General features: G+C 40.0%; 2 protein-coding genes across 2 annotated transcripts in view; one reads left to right on the plus strand and one right to left on the minus strand.

The window, feature by feature from the left end:
• LOC106922640 (triple functional domain protein) overlaps positions 1-5,149 on the plus strand; it is an 84,007-nt gene extending 78,858 nt beyond the window's left edge. Inside the window, exons 56-63 of the mRNA XM_014995222.2 lie at positions 332-473; positions 553-580; positions 666-828; positions 1,187-1,308; positions 1,392-1,470; positions 2,096-2,296; positions 2,394-2,532; positions 2,841-5,149. Of these exons, the coding sequence (XP_014850708.2) occupies positions 332-473; positions 553-580; positions 666-828; positions 1,187-1,308; positions 1,392-1,470; positions 2,096-2,296; positions 2,394-2,532; positions 2,841-3,398 (1,432 nt within the window). The 3' untranslated portion in view covers positions 3,399-5,149. The remainder of the gene's footprint in view (positions 1-331; positions 474-552; positions 581-665; positions 829-1,186; positions 1,309-1,391; positions 1,471-2,095; positions 2,297-2,393; positions 2,533-2,840) is intronic.
• A 1,539-nt stretch (positions 5,150-6,688) lies between these two features.
• Positions 6,689-19,004, minus strand: part of LOC106922638 (growth factor receptor-bound protein 10-like) — a 56,817-nt gene continuing 44,501 nt past the window's right edge. Inside the window, exons 11-17 of the mRNA XM_088010105.1 lie at positions 17,702-17,800; positions 17,543-17,620; positions 16,000-16,116; positions 14,933-14,999; positions 14,754-14,841; positions 14,407-14,500; positions 6,689-13,425 (exon numbers count right to left, since the gene is read on the minus strand). Of these exons, the coding sequence (XP_087866231.1) occupies positions 13,279-13,425; positions 14,407-14,500; positions 14,754-14,841; positions 14,933-14,999; positions 16,000-16,116; positions 17,543-17,620; positions 17,702-17,800 (690 nt within the window). The 3' untranslated portion in view covers positions 6,689-13,278. The remainder of the gene's footprint in view (positions 13,426-14,406; positions 14,501-14,753; positions 14,842-14,932; positions 15,000-15,999; positions 16,117-17,542; positions 17,621-17,701; positions 17,801-19,004) is intronic.

The raw sequence follows: 19,004 nt of genomic DNA on the forward strand, positions 1-19,004 counted from the left end.
GATATGACTAGATAATTATGTTGTTAGAAGAAATTACTGATGATACTTAAACACCAAATATAGTGTTAAAAAAAGGCAAACAGACAAAAAACAATTAAAATAAATAATATTACCCCTACTTCAATGCATCAGTTAGCTTATTCTGTTTTTGCTCTCACTGTTACTTGTGTTTAAAAAAAATCCTATTAAAAATAAACAACGCTTACCCAAGTAAAGCCTGGCAGCCCGCCAGGCTTATTACACGCTGTGGGAAGCCCTCCATTCAGTACATGAGTTTCCAACAGACATGGGGTCTTTTTGTTCTTGACCCTTGACACCTGTCTCATTGCAGCAGGAAGTCTTCATCTTGGCACACGTCTCTGCGAATACGAAAGAAGTCTGAGAAGAAAGACAAGGAGGTGAAGAAGGAGACCAAGCTGGAAAACGGTTACAGGAAGTCCAGAGATGCAATGGCCAATAAAGTTTCTGTAAAGGTGACTTCCTGATTCACTGAGCAATCGGAGCGGAGTTGTGTTTTCTTTCTTTGTCTGACTCCGCCCTTTGTGTTCACAGCTTCTAAACCCCAACTACATCTATGATGGTAAATATTGACTTTGAGTTTAGAATAAATTGATTCAGGCGGCTGTAACCAGTGCTTTAATCAAAGCTTTTATTTTTTAAACCAGCCCCCCCAGACTTCCTGGTGCCTCTGAGTGACGTGACGTGTGACAACGGCGAGAGCGTCACCTTACGGTGTAAGGTTTGCGGTCGACCCCGCGCCACCGTCACCTGGAGAGGACCAAACGAGAGCAACCTCACCAACAACGGACACTTCAGCATCGCCTACAGGTACGGAAACAACACAGAATCGCACAAGTCTTCACACCTTACTAACATCTTTAAAGTATTTTATTACGATATAAATGAGAAATCATTTTAAGCCTTTTTGTATTAAACCCTCTTTACTTCAAATGCATGTCACAATTTGGAAAATAATAAAAAATGTAGAAAACATTTGTGATTTTTCCCGATTATTCACCACTTCATAAAATCTCCCAAAATCCATTAAAGTTTGTGAGTTTTAAGAAAACGTGGAGGTCGTATGAACGTGCTGCAGACTAGTCAGTCGGCTCAGACTTCAGTCAGTCAGATCCAGGAAGTCGGTTCTTTGGAAGCGTTGCTGTAATAATACATTTTTTCATTCCAGCGATGCTGGTGAAGCCACGCTCCGGATAATCGGTGCCGCCTCAGAGGACGACGGCGTTTACACGTGCGTGGCGACCAACGAGCTGGGCAGTGTGACGTCGTCGGCGAGCCTCAGGGTGTTGGGTAAGAGCGTAGAATGACGACAGCGACCGCCGGGTGTGTGACGGCTGTGGTGTGTGATGCAGGTGTGTGTCTTTTGTTTTCAGCCGTGTCCACTGATGGACTCAGAGTGAGCTGGAAGGACAACTTCGAGTCTCAGTACACTGAGGTGGCTGAACTGGGAAGGTAAGAGACCCGGCACCATGCTCCCATCAGAGCAGGAGGAAAGTGTTTCACTGCAAATCTGTGCTTTGGCTTTTTCCTAAAAATATTCTGTTGGAGCAGAAGCTCCCAAACTTTTCCATTCTACTTCCCCCCAAACAGCGTTAACCTGTGTTCAGGAACGCTTTGCTACAAAATATGTAAAGAAACATCAACTTTCCGACTGTTTTCTATTCACTATTCAATAGTTATTACATCCATTTAGCATAAATGCTGCCTCAGACCTTCTGATTTAGATGACTATGATTTAATATGTTTTCACATAATAGTTTTTCATCACAATCCCCTCTTCTGATTATGAGAAAATGTGATTAATTTGCAATATTAGATATCAAATTTAATTTTATTCTCAGTTTTTATGCTTTTTCTCCATGTCTTTCTAACTGTTGTAGCTTGAGAAGCAAAGATGAATTTGACTTTCAGCCATCAGAAATAACATTTAGATTAATTATTTTATCTTTGCATATTTTTTTCTCATCTTCCCTCCATCTTTCCGAGCCGCCCCACAGCGCCCCCTGGCGGCCCCCTCTTTGAAAAACACAGCTTAAGAGGACTTTTGAATCGAATTGCGTGTGTTTCCTGTCTGCAGGGGGCGCTTCTCTGTCGTCAAACGCTGTGATCACCGGGGCTCCAAACGGACGGTGGCCGTCAAACACGTCAACAAGAAGCTGATGAAGAGAGATCAGGTGACTCAGGAGCTCAACCTGCTTCAGAGGCTGCAGCACCCGCACATAGTGAGCCTGGTGGACACGTTTGAAACCTCCAGCAGCTACGCTATCGTCCTGGAGATGTGAGTGCCAGATACACAGAGGGAGGGAAAAAACCTGTTTTTATTTGGAATTGAACCTTCATTCTCTTTGATCTACTGATGATTTTTCTGATTTCAGGGCTGATCAGGGTCGTCTGCTGGACTACATAGTGAGCTGGGGGAACCTGACGGAGGAGAAGGTGGCCTCCTACCTGCGAAGTGTTTTAGAAGCTTTACATTACTTGCACAACTGCAGGATAGTGCATCTGGACGTAAAAGTAAGTGTCTTAGCAGATTTAGTGGCTCTGCTTAAATCCATCCCTCATGAACGTTTCCTCACTTCCTTATGCTGCCATCAGAAACTTGATATGAACTTTTCAAAACATACATGGACACCTGACCTGAGGCTGTTCCTTTCAAATTAAGCTCCACCTTTTCTTTAATCATAGCTGGAAGTCTTTTCTGGAAATGTGTCACGATAAATGATAAACGATACGATATATTCCTACCCTTTGCCCTGGCAGATAAAGTTTGTGAAGAATGAATTTACTGTTCACCGTGTGGCGCTTTTCTTCTCTTGCTCCAGCCTGAGAACCTGCTGGTCGCCCACAACGCCAGCGCCCAACCCGTGGTCAAACTCACCGACTTCGGAGACGCGGTCCAACTCAACAGCGCCCACTACGTCCACCCTCTGCTGGGCAGCCCTGAGTTCGCCTCCCCGGAGCTGGTCCTGGGGGAGCCCGTGTCGCTGACCTCCGACCTGTGGAGCCTGGGCGTGGTGACCTACGTGCTGCTGAGCGGCGCCTCGCCGTTCCTGGACGAGAGCGCCGAGGAAACGTGCCTCAACATCTGCAGGCTGGACTTCAGCTTCCCCAGGGATTACTTCCACGGCGTCAGCCAGGCCGCCAGAGACTTCGTCCGTCTGCTGCTACGGACCGACCCGGGCCGGAGGCCGCCGGCGGGGCTCTGCCTCCAGGAGCCGTGGCTGCAGGCCCCGCCGGGGGACGGGCGGGGCCGTGGAGAGGGCTGCCTTGACACGGCGCGCCTCATCTCCTTCATAGACCGGAGGAAGCACCAGACGGACGCACGGCCCATCGGAGGAGTCCGGAGCTTCATCCAGAGCCGCCTTCAGTCTCGGATCTGAACGCCGCGGGCGCAGCAGGAAGCGTCCCCACAGCTCCCAGAGTTCCCAGAGTTCTCGCTGATCTTATCCTCCTTCACAACCCAGAATCCCCTGGAGTACCGCTGGTAGTTCAGTCTGGAGCTACGGAGCCCCAGAGAACATCACCAACCCGACGGAACGGATGCCCTCGTCTACTGCTGCTTGCTGAGATTTTCTAGTTTTAAACGAACAGAACAAAAAATTTTTAAAAAAGGACGAATAAAATCATTAATATAGTAACTTATTTTCCTTGATGGGAGTCAAAGCTGATTTAGAGGAGCTGTCTGAACGAGCCTCGACGGAAAAAAAAGTCGCCAAGGACCGGCACGGACGTTTTGTTTATTCTTTTACACTAAAGCTATACCTGACACTTTGGAAGCAGCTCTATCTTATAGAAACGATATATTTAAGAAAAACACACAAAAGTACCGTCTGTTTGTTTTAAAGTAAAAAAAAATAATAATAATAAAATGTTGAAAGTTGGCTGTGCTACTTCAGACGTTCTGCTTATTAAACCATCATCATGAGATGCCATGTTGACCATGCTGCCGTCCAAACCCCAGAAGGAACGGCGCCCCCTGCAGAACAAAAGCTGCACTGCGCAGATAGCGACATGTTTAAGCCTTACCTTGTAAATAGACTTCTGCCTTCTTCGCTCTCACATTCACGGCGGGATCCTGCTTTCAGGACGCGGGGCCGCGGCGACGGCTGCGGGTCGCCAGGGAAACCAAGTGAATGTGGGAAGCCCAGGAGGAGAAATCTTTTTTTTTTTTTTTTTTTGTTTTCTTTTCTTGTTGTTTTTTTCTCTGTAAATGCACTCATCGTACGTTCTGTTTATCATGTGCAATGTTGCGGCTTTAACATTTTATGCAACTATTTATGAAGACATCTGTTGTATCTGTAATAAATCTAGAGAAAAGGATGTACTTGGTACTGCAGGCGCTGCTGGTAGTTTGTGTTGCTGGCTGTTCCGACCGCCAGGCCTCGCTGGGGTCACGACCTACAATCATGTGGTTCGTTTTTAGGATTTTGGTTTGATCAAAACTTAATTTAACACGTTTTGTACTGTATGCCTCTGTAGTATTGGTACACCAAAGTTGCTCTAGCTTTATAGTACTTAAGAAAAAGGTTTTATTGGAGTATGTTTAGGTAATCAGTGACCTTTTTTGAAATGATTGTTTACAAGAGTAAAACACGAGTGGTGAGGGGGGACGCACTCTTAGCTTAGTCTCTTTTTCTTTTCCTTTTTAAATAGGCAGGAGGCTGGAGGACAGAAACTAGCTCTTATTATTAACTCAATGAATTAGGAGTTAAATGGTCTTATTTCCTTAATTGTCTTCTTTCTCGCTGCCAAAATGTTTCTTCCATAAATTTCTCGTATAAACTATAAAATCTCCCTGGAAGCTCACCAGAACATTTCTGGAAACGAAAGTAACAAACGTTCATAATGAGGATGGGATGAGCCCTCTTTAGCTTTTTTTATTTTTTATTTATGTGATATAATTGTGCACAGGCCGTTAAAAACAAGGAGACTTGGACTGGATACCTCAGTTTTAGTTTTTCCACCCTTTTTTTTTGTTGCATTTGTTTTTATTTACATGTTTGCCGCCACATTGTTTTTTTTTTTTATCTTTGCATGTATATTTCTTTGTACAGCTCATCATATTCTCCCTTGTAAATATTCTAATTTTGTCATCAGTTATTTGAAAATTAAACATAATGAACAAACATGACCTGTTTTTTAAAAATATTTTTGTCGCAACACAACCACTTGCTTCAGTGTATCATTTACTTGGGGAAACTCAAGTAAATAAATAGTAACGTATGATGTGCATTTTTTATACAGCTGCCATTATTTTGACGAGGCGTTCACACAACTGGATTTACACTGAGACTGAATTACACACACAGATGGCTGTAAAATCTTTAAAGTCTAACTTCCTGGTTTTACTGAGAAGGCCAGCAGCAGCTGTTTAATACGTTTTTGAACTATGTTGTTATTCACGTTAGTTTTCTTATGAGATTAATTAAAATCAGTTTTGTTCCAGATTAAAGCCAATGTAGCATACATTAATCACAGACGCTCCCAGATACATGCGACTATAAGTGTTTGGCGCCGTCTAGTGGTCACATTATATATATATATATATATATATATATATATATAATCATATATATATATATATATATAATTATATATATATATAATGTGTGTAAAAAGCTGAGAACATGGCTGTCTGATCATATGTTGTAGCTGTAAGAACACAGAAAAACAATGAATATCAATAGCCAATCATTCTGCTGCTGTACTGTTGTAGTACAGTCTTTGACCAGCAGAGGGAGCGGTGTGCACGTGAAGACCTGAGAAAAGGTAGGCCTTTGCAAAGTATTGTCCCTGGAAGGCTGTGAGGCTTCATGTTACTTGAGTTCACCATCATCAGTGACTTCATTATTCTAACAGGAGGAGACGATTCATTATTTCTGATATAGATGAGAATGTTTTATCATACAGTCGCTCATACGGACAGAGCGACCGTATGTTTTATACGCTCCTTCACCCTTACATACCTTTCTTTGGGGGTGGGGGGGTTATGTTTTCGCATCCACCTGAATAATATGTAGTTGCGCCCCTGCATGTACACAGTGTTACATTGTAACACATGAAATATGTTACAATGTGTTCAATTACAAGATGTGTTACAATGTAACGTGATACAATGTAATGTGTTAAATGTATAACAAAGTAACACGTGTTACACTGTGTTACAGCAGACGCACAGTGTCACCAGGCGTTTGCAAATTGCTGCTGGCTAGTCTGAAGGAGCTCAATGTGGGAGTAGCATGGGAGGGTTGCTCTTTGAGCCAGAAGGTCGGAAGCTTGGAAATACCATCTCTGAGCAGGCGGAGTATAAGTCCAACCAGGCATTTCATACAGGTGGATGGTTGCTACGGGAGATTGAATGATTTCTCAAACATGCATGAAAGAATGAAGGCAACACTCCAGGTTTGTTTTTGATCAAGGAATAATATAACATGATGTAATTCTCAAAAAAGTCAATTTTGAATAATACTGACCCCTTTAAAACCATGTATAATTTGATCCATCTATCAAATGAAGTTCCAAAAAAAAAAAAAAAATCCTAGTTTGTGGTTACAGCGTCACAAACGTGTACAAAAACTGAAAGAATGTGAAGGCACACACTGTGCTCCGATCGGGCCTCCTTCTCAGCGGACGTCCGGGAGGAGAGTAACACATAACGGGTTGAGCCATGTTTGGTTTATAGCAATTATGTCTTTTATTCTACTTTCCAATAAACAGAGAATATATCAGTCCCTTATTTGTACAAAAATACCTGAACAGGATACAATGTAGATCCAGGAGTTGCAGAGATAAATATGAAGCAAAGCCATGAGGGGTTTGAAGAACAAAAAAAAAAAAGTTTTTTTTTTTCCTTAATTCCCTGAAATGTTTTATTTTGACTTCAGCTTATGTTGATTTCAACCCAACAATAACACACAGCCAACTCGTGATTTTTTATTATTTTTTTCCCCATTTATTTGCATGAGTCACACAACAGGGACGTGTAGCTGATGCTGACCTGTTAGCTCCAGTAAGGTACGCTTCACGGCACCTAACTGATGGTACGTGAACGCAACGTTTGGACGGCTGGCGGTTACAGGACTGTTACTGTGTAATAAGAGGCACCTGCTGAGAAATTTAGTCAAGAAGAAACAGGATCTAAGAAGTTAGTTACGCACCTTAAAATACGAGTATACGGATATTAAAAAAATCCTCTCGAGCTACAGCTTATCTTTGAACTACTTGTAGTGAAAAGTGTACAAAAGCTACAACTAAGATCACCATGGAATAAATGGTAATGTGTGTGCTCTCGATGAAACCCCGCCACGTACTGATAAGTGGAACATCATAAACATTTATGAGAGATGAGATAGAGTTGGGGGGATAAAACTTAAAAAAAAAAAAAAAGGGGGGGGAGGGGGACTTTACAAGATGTGGCGTTAGAGTTGGATACTCTGAACAGCCTGTCAGCTTATATGCACTAATGTTCAGAAAATAAAATCCAGTTTGATCACAAAAAAAAATTAATACTGTATATACTGCGGTGCAGATGGCAAACATGTCAGCATACACACAATCAAGTAATCAAAGAAAAAGGACAACATACATCGATAAATCTGCCTTAAATTTACGGTATTACGAGTGAAAGCATAACACCCCTCCCCCCATACATAGTGATCTGTGACCTAGGTACAGTGTTAGATCTACTTCTCCATAGCTTCATATACTTTAGCAAACAGCCGACACTTTTAACTTTGTATGTTAAAACACTTGGACTTGTGTAAGGTTTACATGGCAGCGCGGCAAGGAGGAGAGGACGGCGTGGGGTTTGTGTTGCTCCTCTCAGACGGACAATAAAGATTTACAGGTGAGCGCTGGGAATGCTGGGAAGCGGTGCTTTGCGAAAGTATTCACACTCCTTTAAACTTTTACTTCTTTTGCCATGGTACACCGAGAAAAACACGGAAGCAGGCGGTTTGGTCTGAAGAGACTAAAATTAGAATTTTTGGCCTGGATGAAAACGCTGTGTACGTTCAGCCGGTGAACGGCTCAACGGGTGCTCAAAGTGAGGCCCGAGGGCCATTTGCAGACCATAATTCCAGAATAAATTAGGACAAAACTACAACTTTTAAATCCAAATCTACTTAAAAAAAAATTGATTCGATACAAAGTGATATTTCACAAGTTTCCTTCTATCGTCTTGGTAACTAAAACCACATTTATTCATCAACTGTTACTCCAAAGTACACCTAATCTACTTTTAATTGCCGTATTAGAACTTGGTTAAATACAGTAAGTTTTTCCAAATGAAGACTGACCTCAATACCGTTTTTGTTGCCAAGAACAGACGGAATAGTTTTTCAGTTTTTGTTCCCTCAAATGAACCCAAAATAATAGGCAAACTGGATTCAAAAATAAATTTTTTGCTCAATTAAAATAGTTCATACTTAGTCTATTGATGAGAAAGTTAAAAAAAATTACAACATGTTTGGTGCAAATTATATATTTTGTGGCTTTTGAGCTCACAATTTTGGCCAAGGAAACAGTTTTGTTTAGATCAAAGGATATTCCTATGTTACAATGTCCCAGTTAAAGTTCAGATCTGTAATGCACTTGGTTTCCAAAAATACCCAAATAAAACATTTGTGATAGCACATTTCAAAGTGTGAATACTTTTGCCAGTACTGTGCTTCCATATAAACTCCTGTCTGCTCTGAATCTTTATTTCCACTTGAGCTCAGCCATCTGACAAGCAGTGCTCCTCTAACATGTGTATTAAAAGAGGAAAGTAAATGGTTTGACATTCAATTATGCCAAACAGAAAATTTTTTCTACATGTTTATGAAATGATAGCTTACTGGCTGGACACAGATGGGTGGAGCAGGATGTGGGAAGGCCTGACCAGTGGAGCACAGAGCTACTCAACCAGAGTTTGGCCGACTGGTGGGTTGTGGACAAAAAACAGCATCTATTCACTTTTGGCAAGGTGTCCTCACACACACACATGCACACACACACACACACGCTATAGTTTTCTTTTGGGAGGCGGAGCAGGAACGTGTGTTTTACCTCCTCGAAATAAAAAAAAAACAAAAAAAAAAACAGTCACAATTATGGAAGCTGTCTGATAAAATCTGTCACTGGAAACTTTTGTTCTGTGATGTCTGAGATGAATTACACAAACAGCACAAGGTTTACGGATCCGCTTCACGTGTTGCCCTTAGCCACGCCTTTCTTAGCAACTTCCCATAGTGTCTTTTTCAGTGTCTTCCATAAATTGTGTAGATAGTATAAAGCAAAAAAAAAAGGAATTTAAAGTGAACTTCTATGAAACTACAGAAGCTTGCTACATTTTATTATGATAGTCTCGTCTTTCTCTGAGTAATTTGCGCCGGTTTTATTTCAGTTTGGTTATTTTGGGGTTGTTTTTTATGACCTCTAGTGTTATTGTTTTGACAGAAGTGTGGCTGTGCGATCCTCCGATGCGTTCAGCCTGCGGACGGTTTGCTCAGAAAATAATTAAAATGTTTTGTAGAAAACCTGAACCAGGCAAAAACCTCATCCAAACTCCGCTCGTCTTATTTTTACATATAGATAAATGATGAAAACTGCCACATTTGGCATTTCTGCTAAACCAACAAAAAACTTTTATGTATTTCTATATAATTAAAGGGGGAAATTAAACTCTTTTTGACAGTGATTTTTCAGAAATTCCAACATAAACGTATGAACAATTTCAACAACATAAAAGGCTTTAGTCTTTGAATTTGTGGAACCTGAAACAATGTTTTGAAGAACAAAAAAATCCTCTTCGGATCTCTGCTAAATCTGGATAATGTGACATTTTTGCAACCAAGGAGGTTTACAAAGAGTTGGATTCTGTTTTAAAACATGTTAAGGTTAAAGTTTACATGCACAGCAATCTTTCAAATCTGTACTTTATAATATGGACAATTCCAGTGTTTATGAGTAACACACACAGTTCTCTCCACATCCTAATAATTAATATTTTATAAAACACTTTTACTGATGGATGGATTTCTTTTCATACAGCTGATCTAGATCCTCCTCCTTTAGCTCATCAGGTTTTCTAGAACATGCATGTCTGGAGAATAAGATAACTGCAGGAAAAGTTTTTATTTTTTATTTTGGTGAATCATTTGGGGGTTTTTTTTATTGAAAAGCTTCAGGTAATTCAGGGTTGATATTGAAAAGGAGCTGGCCCACAGCATCACAGATTCTCCATCATACCCAACAGCTGGCAGACTTTTTTCCACATTTTTATGACAATCTTACTTAGTTTTGTTCAGTTACCTCAGCGTTACCATTTAAAGTCCTCACGTTTAAAGATGGGAGAACATAATAACCTCAGTCAGGATCCCATTTGTTATAACTTTTTGTTACTCAAACTGTAGATATGAAAAAATCCAGGCAAGTGGTTTTATTGTAGCTGTTTTCTCACTTGTATGAAGTAAGGTGATGGGAAAGGCTGTTTATTAGGGAAGTCCAAAAAGCCCAAATTTCATTAAAAAAAAAATCATTAAGATGGTTACTTAAATATGTTACTATCTTTAACAAATACATGAAAAGCACAAAAATAATTTATAAAATCTATAATTTAACACATCAGAACTGTACTGTAATTAGAATATGTTTCCTGCATTATTTTTCACTATTAATTCATTTGAAGGACAGCAGCTCATTTTAATTCATTTTCAACGGGAGCCTTACCCATCAAAATAAGTGGGTAGGGCTAACATTGCTCTCAAGAAGATGACTGGTTTGAAGTTTGTGCAAATAAACCAATCACAAAAAAAAAAAAACATTAAAGGTTTTTTTAAGTGTCCCGCAACAAGTAAACCATGAGAAATCTTAATAAATATTTAGATAACTATTTTAAAACAGATTTTAACAAATTTTACATAAATACCTTATGTATTTAATAATTTGAATGCTATGGGATACATTCATAGAGTAAAAATAACTTACTGATTTATTTATTTATGACATTTTTGGCAATTTTGGAAAATACCCAACATGTCAGCCTTCAGTCAGGAAAATTTCTAATCTGGTTTAATAGAAATATTGCAGTGCATGTAAACATCCCCATTGTCATGTGGGTGCTTTTGACGTAATTTATTTTAAAATCTACAAACCTATAAATTTGTGGCCTAAAGTTCAAGACTTAAGACAAGATTGTTGCCTGTATGGTAAATGTGATCTTTTCTAAATGAAAAAACAAACAGGGGGGATGTGGGTAAAAATTCAGGACAAAATAATAATAATAATTTTGACAATCAAGATAGCACAAGCACCCAGAAATGTAGCTCTGGAAAAAAAAAAATCCTAATTTATATTTTAAAAAACAAAACAAAAAACGTGCTTTTTCATTAATGTGTAACTTAAATATCAGTTTATAATCTCACAGTAAAATTCAAGCTTTTGTTCAACTAAAATCTCAAATTATTTTTAATAAATTTACAAGCGCAAATAAAAAAAAAAACTCAATTTTTAGCATACAGCTCTAAAAGTGGCAAAAAAAAGAAAACAAAGAAAAAAAAAGATAATTTCCCAAAATCTAGCGCTATCCCTCAACATACTGGTTCACATAGTCACTCCAGATGTCCTTCCACCGCCTTCAAACCGCAAACGTCTCACTGTATGTGCATTTTAAGATCACTTCTTCAATTTCATACGCATGGCTCATCATTTTCACTTAAGGCAAGTGAAGCTCAGTCGACGGACGACCGGGTTCACATTTCAAGTCATTTGTTCAAATTCCATATTTAAAGTTAAACAAAACAAAAAAAAAAGAAAAAAAAAGTTACGAGAGTGCTTTTGTTGCTTTGTAGGAGGGAACAGTGGTCAGGATCCGAACGGGACAGCTCCAACCACAATCAGAATGATTCAAAATGTGCAAGCACTGAACTCGGATTAGACTCAGGAAAACATTCAGAAACAGATTCACCGACAAATATAACCCTTTTGATTAAAAAAAAAACAAAAAACAACAACAACAAAGAAACGGTAGAAGTTTGGGGGGCGGGATACTTTTCAGGAGTCTATAAAATTAGTATTCCTCCTCCTCTTCCTCAGAGTCTTGAGGAGCTGCAGCTAGTTCAGGAGCACATTCATTAAATTGCGGTGGTGTTGATGATGATGATGGTGATGATGATGCGAGCCACACCAGAGGTTTTTAGACGCTCCTAAACCTCTCTGATGGGAGCTGCATAATCAGCTGGATCTCCGCCTCACACGCCGCCGCCGCCGCCGCCGTCCAATCGGAGCGGGCGGAGATTCACATGCGCGCACCTTTTGCAGAAACAGAGCGGAGGAGAAAAAGGAGGCGGCTTCGCTTTAGCCAGAGAGCTGCTGCCTGTCCGCCCAGGAGTGCAAAACTAGTTCTGCATTGAATTGACATGAATAAAAAACAGCATTAAATGACATCAAGTAATTAACTCTACAAGAGAGGCTTGTTACGGCCTTCCTGATTAAACATTCCTCTGTCCTTTTTTTTTTCTTTTAAGCAAACCCTAGCCATCGCCGCTGCTCTGCTCGCCTTCGGCCGCTTCTTCCCTCCGTCCGTCCGTCCATCAGTCTGTCCCAACTGTTTGAGCTTCTGTGGAGGCGACAAGATTGGGGGTTGCACCAAACTGTGTGGAGTTGGAGGGGGGTTTGTGGATACGTCACTTCCAACCCGCTAATGTGATGAGGAGAGAGGGACGGGGGTGTCAGCTTATCCAGACTGGACTGCACAGGTTGAGAAACTCCTGGATCCGATTTCAGTCAGAGCCAGCGAGGTTCCCGTCCATCCCTGATAATCAGTGAGGAAGTCAGAGGGTGGCGCTTCCTGCGGGCGCCACAGCTTATCCGGCCTGGAGGGGAGGAGAAGGGGGTTTGGGAGGGAGATCCATTCGAAAGACCCTCAAACACTCCTGCTGTAAAACGTGTCGCTTTAGTGGTCTTGCGTTTTCACAACTTTTTTTGGCGTTTGACGAACCTACCGGACCCTCCAGGGAAAACAAAACAAAAAAATTAACGTCGCTGGAGCCGGACAAAGCTATCTATCTATCGCCGCGACGCCACAGTCCGAACGGCGGTAAGGCGGAGAAAAACACCACAAACCATGTGCCGGAGCCGAGTGCGCTCCCAAAAGCCCTGTGGCCTTCTGCCTTCTCTCTTTCTCCTCAACCCCGCCTAGTCGGTGAGGGAGCAGGCAATGGGGGAAATCTTCTGATGTGCAAAAAAAGTGGGGGGGAGCTGTGTCAGGTGGGTGAAGTGTCACAAGGCCACAGCGGTGCAGGGGTGTTTGAGCTTGCAGGGCAGCACTCCTCTGTTGAGCTGGTAGAACTCCACCAGGTGGATCAGGTCCGTGAACTTGGTGGCGCCGTCGTCGAGGCTGAAGAAAACCTGGCCGTCCTCCTCCACCTGCAGGGCAGGAGCACAGCCACCGCATGTCAGATTAAAATGTCTCCACCTGCCGGAGCTTTGATCTGTTTATTCATGCAAGCAAACTTAGAATGTGAACGTCTTTAAAATTTATTTTTGAAATGACAAAAAACCAAAAACTTTTTTTAGCTTGAGGAAAAGGAGTTTGAATCTTTTCTCATGAATGTTTTTTTTTTTTTTTTTTTTTTAAGGTCAAATCTTTACTCTAGACTAAAAAAAAACAAAAAACAATATGAGATTATATATTTTAAAACAACTATTACAACTATTTAGGTACTTTAGCTAATACAGCAGAAAAAAATGGTCATGATTAGAAGTGGTGGAGACATTTTAAGACTTCATCAATCCTAATTGGTTACCAGTTGGTTAGATCTGTCCTTTTTTTGTGCCATCGGGTTGCTCATTTAAATGTTGTACCTAAAGCTGCGTTTCCGTTACAAATGTGCCTGAAACTCTGTCAATATTCCACTAATGACAAAGAAACACAATTTCACAACTGCTGTTGTTCAATTGAAAAAGATACACAATTAAAATTACATGAATAAGTTTGTTCACGCAATAAGTCGTTAAAAAATATCATCCTCCAACTACTTCCTGTTGTCATCTTCTTCGTGGTTTGCGCCAGTGGTAACGTCCTGTTGTTGGTCATGCGACTCGTGTGAAGCGAAAGAATGTGTTTCAATTTTGGTAACACTGAAAAACCGACTCATACTAATGCCAAACCAGTGTGTCAAAATTGGACATCTATTATCAGCTTATGCAGTAAGAAGAGTTAAAACGGGGAAAAATGTTAAATAATAAAGTAATAATTTTTTTTTGAAATCCTGTTTTTTTTTTCTACAACCTGAATTCTTTTTCCATCTTCTGTAATTTAATTGATTTGCAACAATGTAAAACACCTGGCGGACATTTACGAGCAGCTATGCTGCATTTTTTATCAAGAGTTTGTTGCTCACTGACCGGTAGGATCTGGAAGTGCTTGATCTTCTGGTGGTGGCACAAGGTGAGCACGAATGCCTTGGGATTACTCTGACTGTCCCGCAGCAGGAACAACCTGACAGGAAAGTGGACAAAAGAAAAAATAAAAGCTGGCAGATACTCAAGTTTTAAGTAAAATAGGATTTAGACACTGAGAAATGCTTGATGAAAAAACTGTTTGTTTTTGTTTTGTTTTTGTCAAAAGTGATGCTGCCAAATCAAAGAGCCTTCAATGCTTTTCATGACAGCAGTGGGAAAATATTAAAATATTTCTTTGCTTATTTTTTGTCCCCTTTTTGGTAAATTTCATAAAACGTCTGTGAACTCACCCATCTACTTGGCCTTGTTGTATAATCATTTTGTGGGCTTCCTCTCTCATGATACGACCGTGGAACCACACCTGTGTCCTGTGGATGACTGGGAGGAGAAACAGAAATGTGTGTGACTGTAAAGGGTGGTGGGGGAAGGCCGTCAGGCAGACTGGTGTTAGTGGTTTCAGTGGGAGTACCTGTGTTCATAGAGGATGGGTGCAAGGGGCTGGGGCTGCCCAGGACATTCATACGGTGGGTTCTTTTCTGAAAATAAGAAGAAAAATCAGATCACATTAAGTACGTAACTAAAGGAGGAATTAATCTTTGGGTTTTTACATATACATTATTTAATAAACTGGACTCTCCGATACAGACATCTGAAGTTCAGTATTGGCCGATACCGAAAAACAGAGCTGAGTTAATGCAAAACTTTTCTTTTTATAAACCCAGACATAAATGTACCTTATTACAAACTTATTAGATAACTATCCACTTAAATACAACAATAACTTCACAAACAACTTTTATCTGTTCAGTTCAGTACAACCAGGGGCTTAACAGCCAATGTGAAATAAATAGTAAAGAAACTGAAACTGACAAAAATAACCTGCAACAAACCTCCTTTCAAATGGTTCAGAAAGAGCAATGAGGAGTTCTAACTATAATGTAAAGTAAATAAAACATGATGAGAACAAAGCATAGAGTTAGAGTGAATAGATCTGTCATAGATACCAGATCTATAACTTTTTCCACTATCAGGACCGATAACGATGCATCTCTAGTTTTAAAGTTTATAACCAAACGGGGCAGATTTAAATGATATATGAATGTTACAGCAAATTGAAATTTGAGAGAAGTGGTAGATTATATACGTTTATTTTCTTCCAACTACTACTTATGTTCATTTTAACCTGCAGATGAACATTTTTAGAAACAAACATTTAAATCCAGGATTTCATAAGAAATGCATCAAGTGTTGTTTTATTTGGCTCTGATCATGCTACCAATGCAAACGTATTTCTTTTCCTCCAAGGCTGACTAGGCACTACCTGGTGTAGAAAGTCAAATAAAGTGTAGGAATTACTGAGGCAGAGCGATATTAATCACTGTCAGAACAAAAAGTCCTGTCTGTGTCAAAGAAATCCTCAGGAGAGCGAGGAGGAATACCAGACAAGACGCGACGAGTAAACCCAAGACACTGACCTCAAGGCAAAATTAGAAAATGTCAGGTTTTTGTCGTTTTCTAGGTTATAAACCTGCTTACCCTCCAAGTTTGTCCCTCCTCCAGGGCGGCGCTCTGGGCCTCGATGGGATTGTCAATGACGCGGCCGGTTCTTCCCGAGAAGTCCATGGCAACCAGCGAGTTCTCGGATACGCTCCGCTGTCGGGAGGAAAGGCGGAGAGAGGCGGAGGGCGTGGGGGGAGGGACGCACGAGAAACGGGGTTGAGTTGTAGTGATTGGAGTGGGGGGGGGGCGTAAAAAAAAAAGGGTCAGAGGTCAAACAAGCCAGACGCAGTCACTGAAGCATGACAAATCCTGTCTGCACACAGACCCACTTTAGTCAATCCACAAATGCTCCTCTGAAGAGAAGCAAAAGCCCGGATTTCTGACCGTACGGCTTAAATCGTCCACGTTCCCTTTGAACCTCAGAGAGAAAAGGCTTTTCTAACAAATAAATACCTCTTTTTTTATGAAAAAGAACAAAAGTTTAATTCTGAAACTAATGCTTTTTCTTGACAACATGAAATATGTTTCAATTATATTTTGTGCCGACAAAAAAAGCTCTAGAAACTCTGAATCAAACTAAATTGCAGACTTTTTAAAAAACTTTTTAAATATTTTATAGGGTTTTCATATAACAAACTGCTAGTATGTTTGTCGTAATAAGCAATATATCAATTAATCGCACGATAAATTAAAACAAGCTCAATAATTTCCAGTTTGCATAATTTATTGTTTTTCCTCTTTCTACTAAAACAATTGGATGATAAAAGTTCAGTCTGGTGCTTTGATCTTGTTTTTGAGGGACAATTTTGTTTACAGAGACTTAATCATTGATTTTATTCATTGTTTCCATTTTTATTTTGTTTATTTATTTTGGATATTTCAAACGTCTTCCTGATGCACCTTTTGCATTAAATTAATACTTTTTATAGGTTTTTGTCTCATTTCCCATCAGAAACAAATTTTTGTACAATTTTTGAACAACTTTTTTTTTTTTTTTTTTACCAATTTCCACTGTTGGTGCACTTCTGTTTTCTGCAGAATCCCTTTCTAATAACTGCACAGCAGTTTTTGTTATAATCTTGTACAGTATATTATTATTATTTTATTTGTGAATTTTGACTTGACACATCAGGCTTATCTAACAAAAAGATACAAAATAGTTCAATTCATCAGCTTACTTGTACAGTATAATATTATTATTGTTAATCTTGTTTTTTATACATTGTTTAAAAACCATATCTGTTGCTCCACCTGAATTTCCTCTTTGCAAAACAATACATTTCTATTTTCATTTCCATTTCTAACTCTGCCAATATTTGTCAATATATATTAATCTGCCAATAAATGTCACACAGTGAAGAAACTGTGTGACATTTTAATAAACGTTTCCTTAACTCCTTCACTCCTCTGCCCCTCAAGCACAACGTGTCAAAATGTTTGGCCAGAAATGTCTCAACTCGCTCCGGTGGCCCAGGGTTTTGTTTTTCCAAGATCACAGTGAACTGGTTCTTGCTAAGCAGGAAAACGTGACAGCTGGGCGGTGATGGGACGACGGCGGCGGCAGAGAGAAGAAACTCACCACGGGCCCAGAGAAAGATGAGTTGTTAGCCTTCCTCTGCAGGGGCACATTGTAGTTCTGGTACAGGACAATCCCGTACTGTGGAGATGGCAGAGGAGACGGAGTCAGCTGTTAGAGCCGCGGACTCGAGTCCAAAACAAATAAAAGAGTCGTCGTTACTTTGAGCAGTCGGAAGGCGGTCATCCAGCACGTCCTGCTCTGTTCGTCCTCGGCGCACAACATCTTGAGCTCCTTACAGTCACTCCTGGCTTTATTGGGCTGTCAACCAAGCAGAGGACACAGCGGGGTTTGAAATTAATGAGAAACACATTGGGAACACAAACACGGCCGAGCCCCGATTCCACGGCTCACAAAAGTATTCAAACTGTTATGTTTCATAACACCGGGGTCGCGCTTTAATGATCTCGATTTGAACAACGTGTTTTCAGAGGGAACAGGGATTTTGACAGCAGCTGTTATGAAATATATCAGTCTGGAGAATTCAAAAGCTTCCCACAGTATCTTTAAAAAACACAGATTAAACAACTGATAGTTTTATTACTGATATTTAACGAGTCCTGAAAAATGACCAGTGAAATTAACTGCTCATTAAAGAGGATACTTTATGTTTTGTGCATGTTTGAACTTGTTACTTTCAGACCTTGTTGGTTTTATCTTAGCTGGTTTCAATTATTTAAAAGGTAAAACAAGTCAACTGTCTTAAATCAACCAATAATGTGAACGTTGCATGTTCATCCAGCCTAAAACATGCATTGCTGCAGGTCGCATCGCTCTTTTAAATGCATGGCCACCATGTTGGATTTAGTGGTTGGTGTTGGTGAAAATCGTCCATCTTTATCACCTGAAAAATGGACTTCAGAGAGTTTCCGTGGATTTTTTTCCCCAACCAGAAAATTTTGGCTTTTGAAAACAAAATGAGCTTCTAATAAGCCTGTCCCAGTTATTCACAGAATAAATAAAAAGGAGCCTGATCATTTTCTTTCTGATGAAGGATATTTTTGGAAGGGTAATTTTGTTTACAGAGACTTCATGGTCTATTTTTATTTATGGTTTCAGTTGTGTGGGATTTTTATTTCCGTTTGGTTGTTGCGTTTTATTTTGGATGTCTTCCAGATCCAGCATCTGGAAAACAGAGCAAACTTGCATTATTTTGCTGTTATCATCATTAAATGAATTGAAAATGGCCTCAAAACAACATTATCGTTTATCTCAATAATTACTGGGACAATTTATCGTCCAGTAAATGTTACTGTGACAGGCCAAGTTTCCAATCAAACAAGATCTTCCAACCACACACACAGAGCCACCAAACAGGATTGTTTTCTTTTGCTTTTTGTGTTTTGTTTTTATTATCTATTGGTGACAAAACATGCCACTTTGGTGATACTTGGGAAATGCACAAAACTATTACTTAAAATTGAGTTTTTGTCCAAACTAAATAAATGTACGTGCACTGAATTTT

The sequence above is a fragment of the Poecilia mexicana genome, unplaced genomic scaffold (genome assembly GCF_051168715.1).
Source record: "Poecilia mexicana isolate PSO_F unplaced genomic scaffold, ASM5116871v1 scaffold_11, whole genome shotgun sequence".
Taxonomy (NCBI): Eukaryota; Metazoa; Chordata; class Actinopteri; order Cyprinodontiformes; family Poeciliidae; genus Poecilia; species Poecilia mexicana.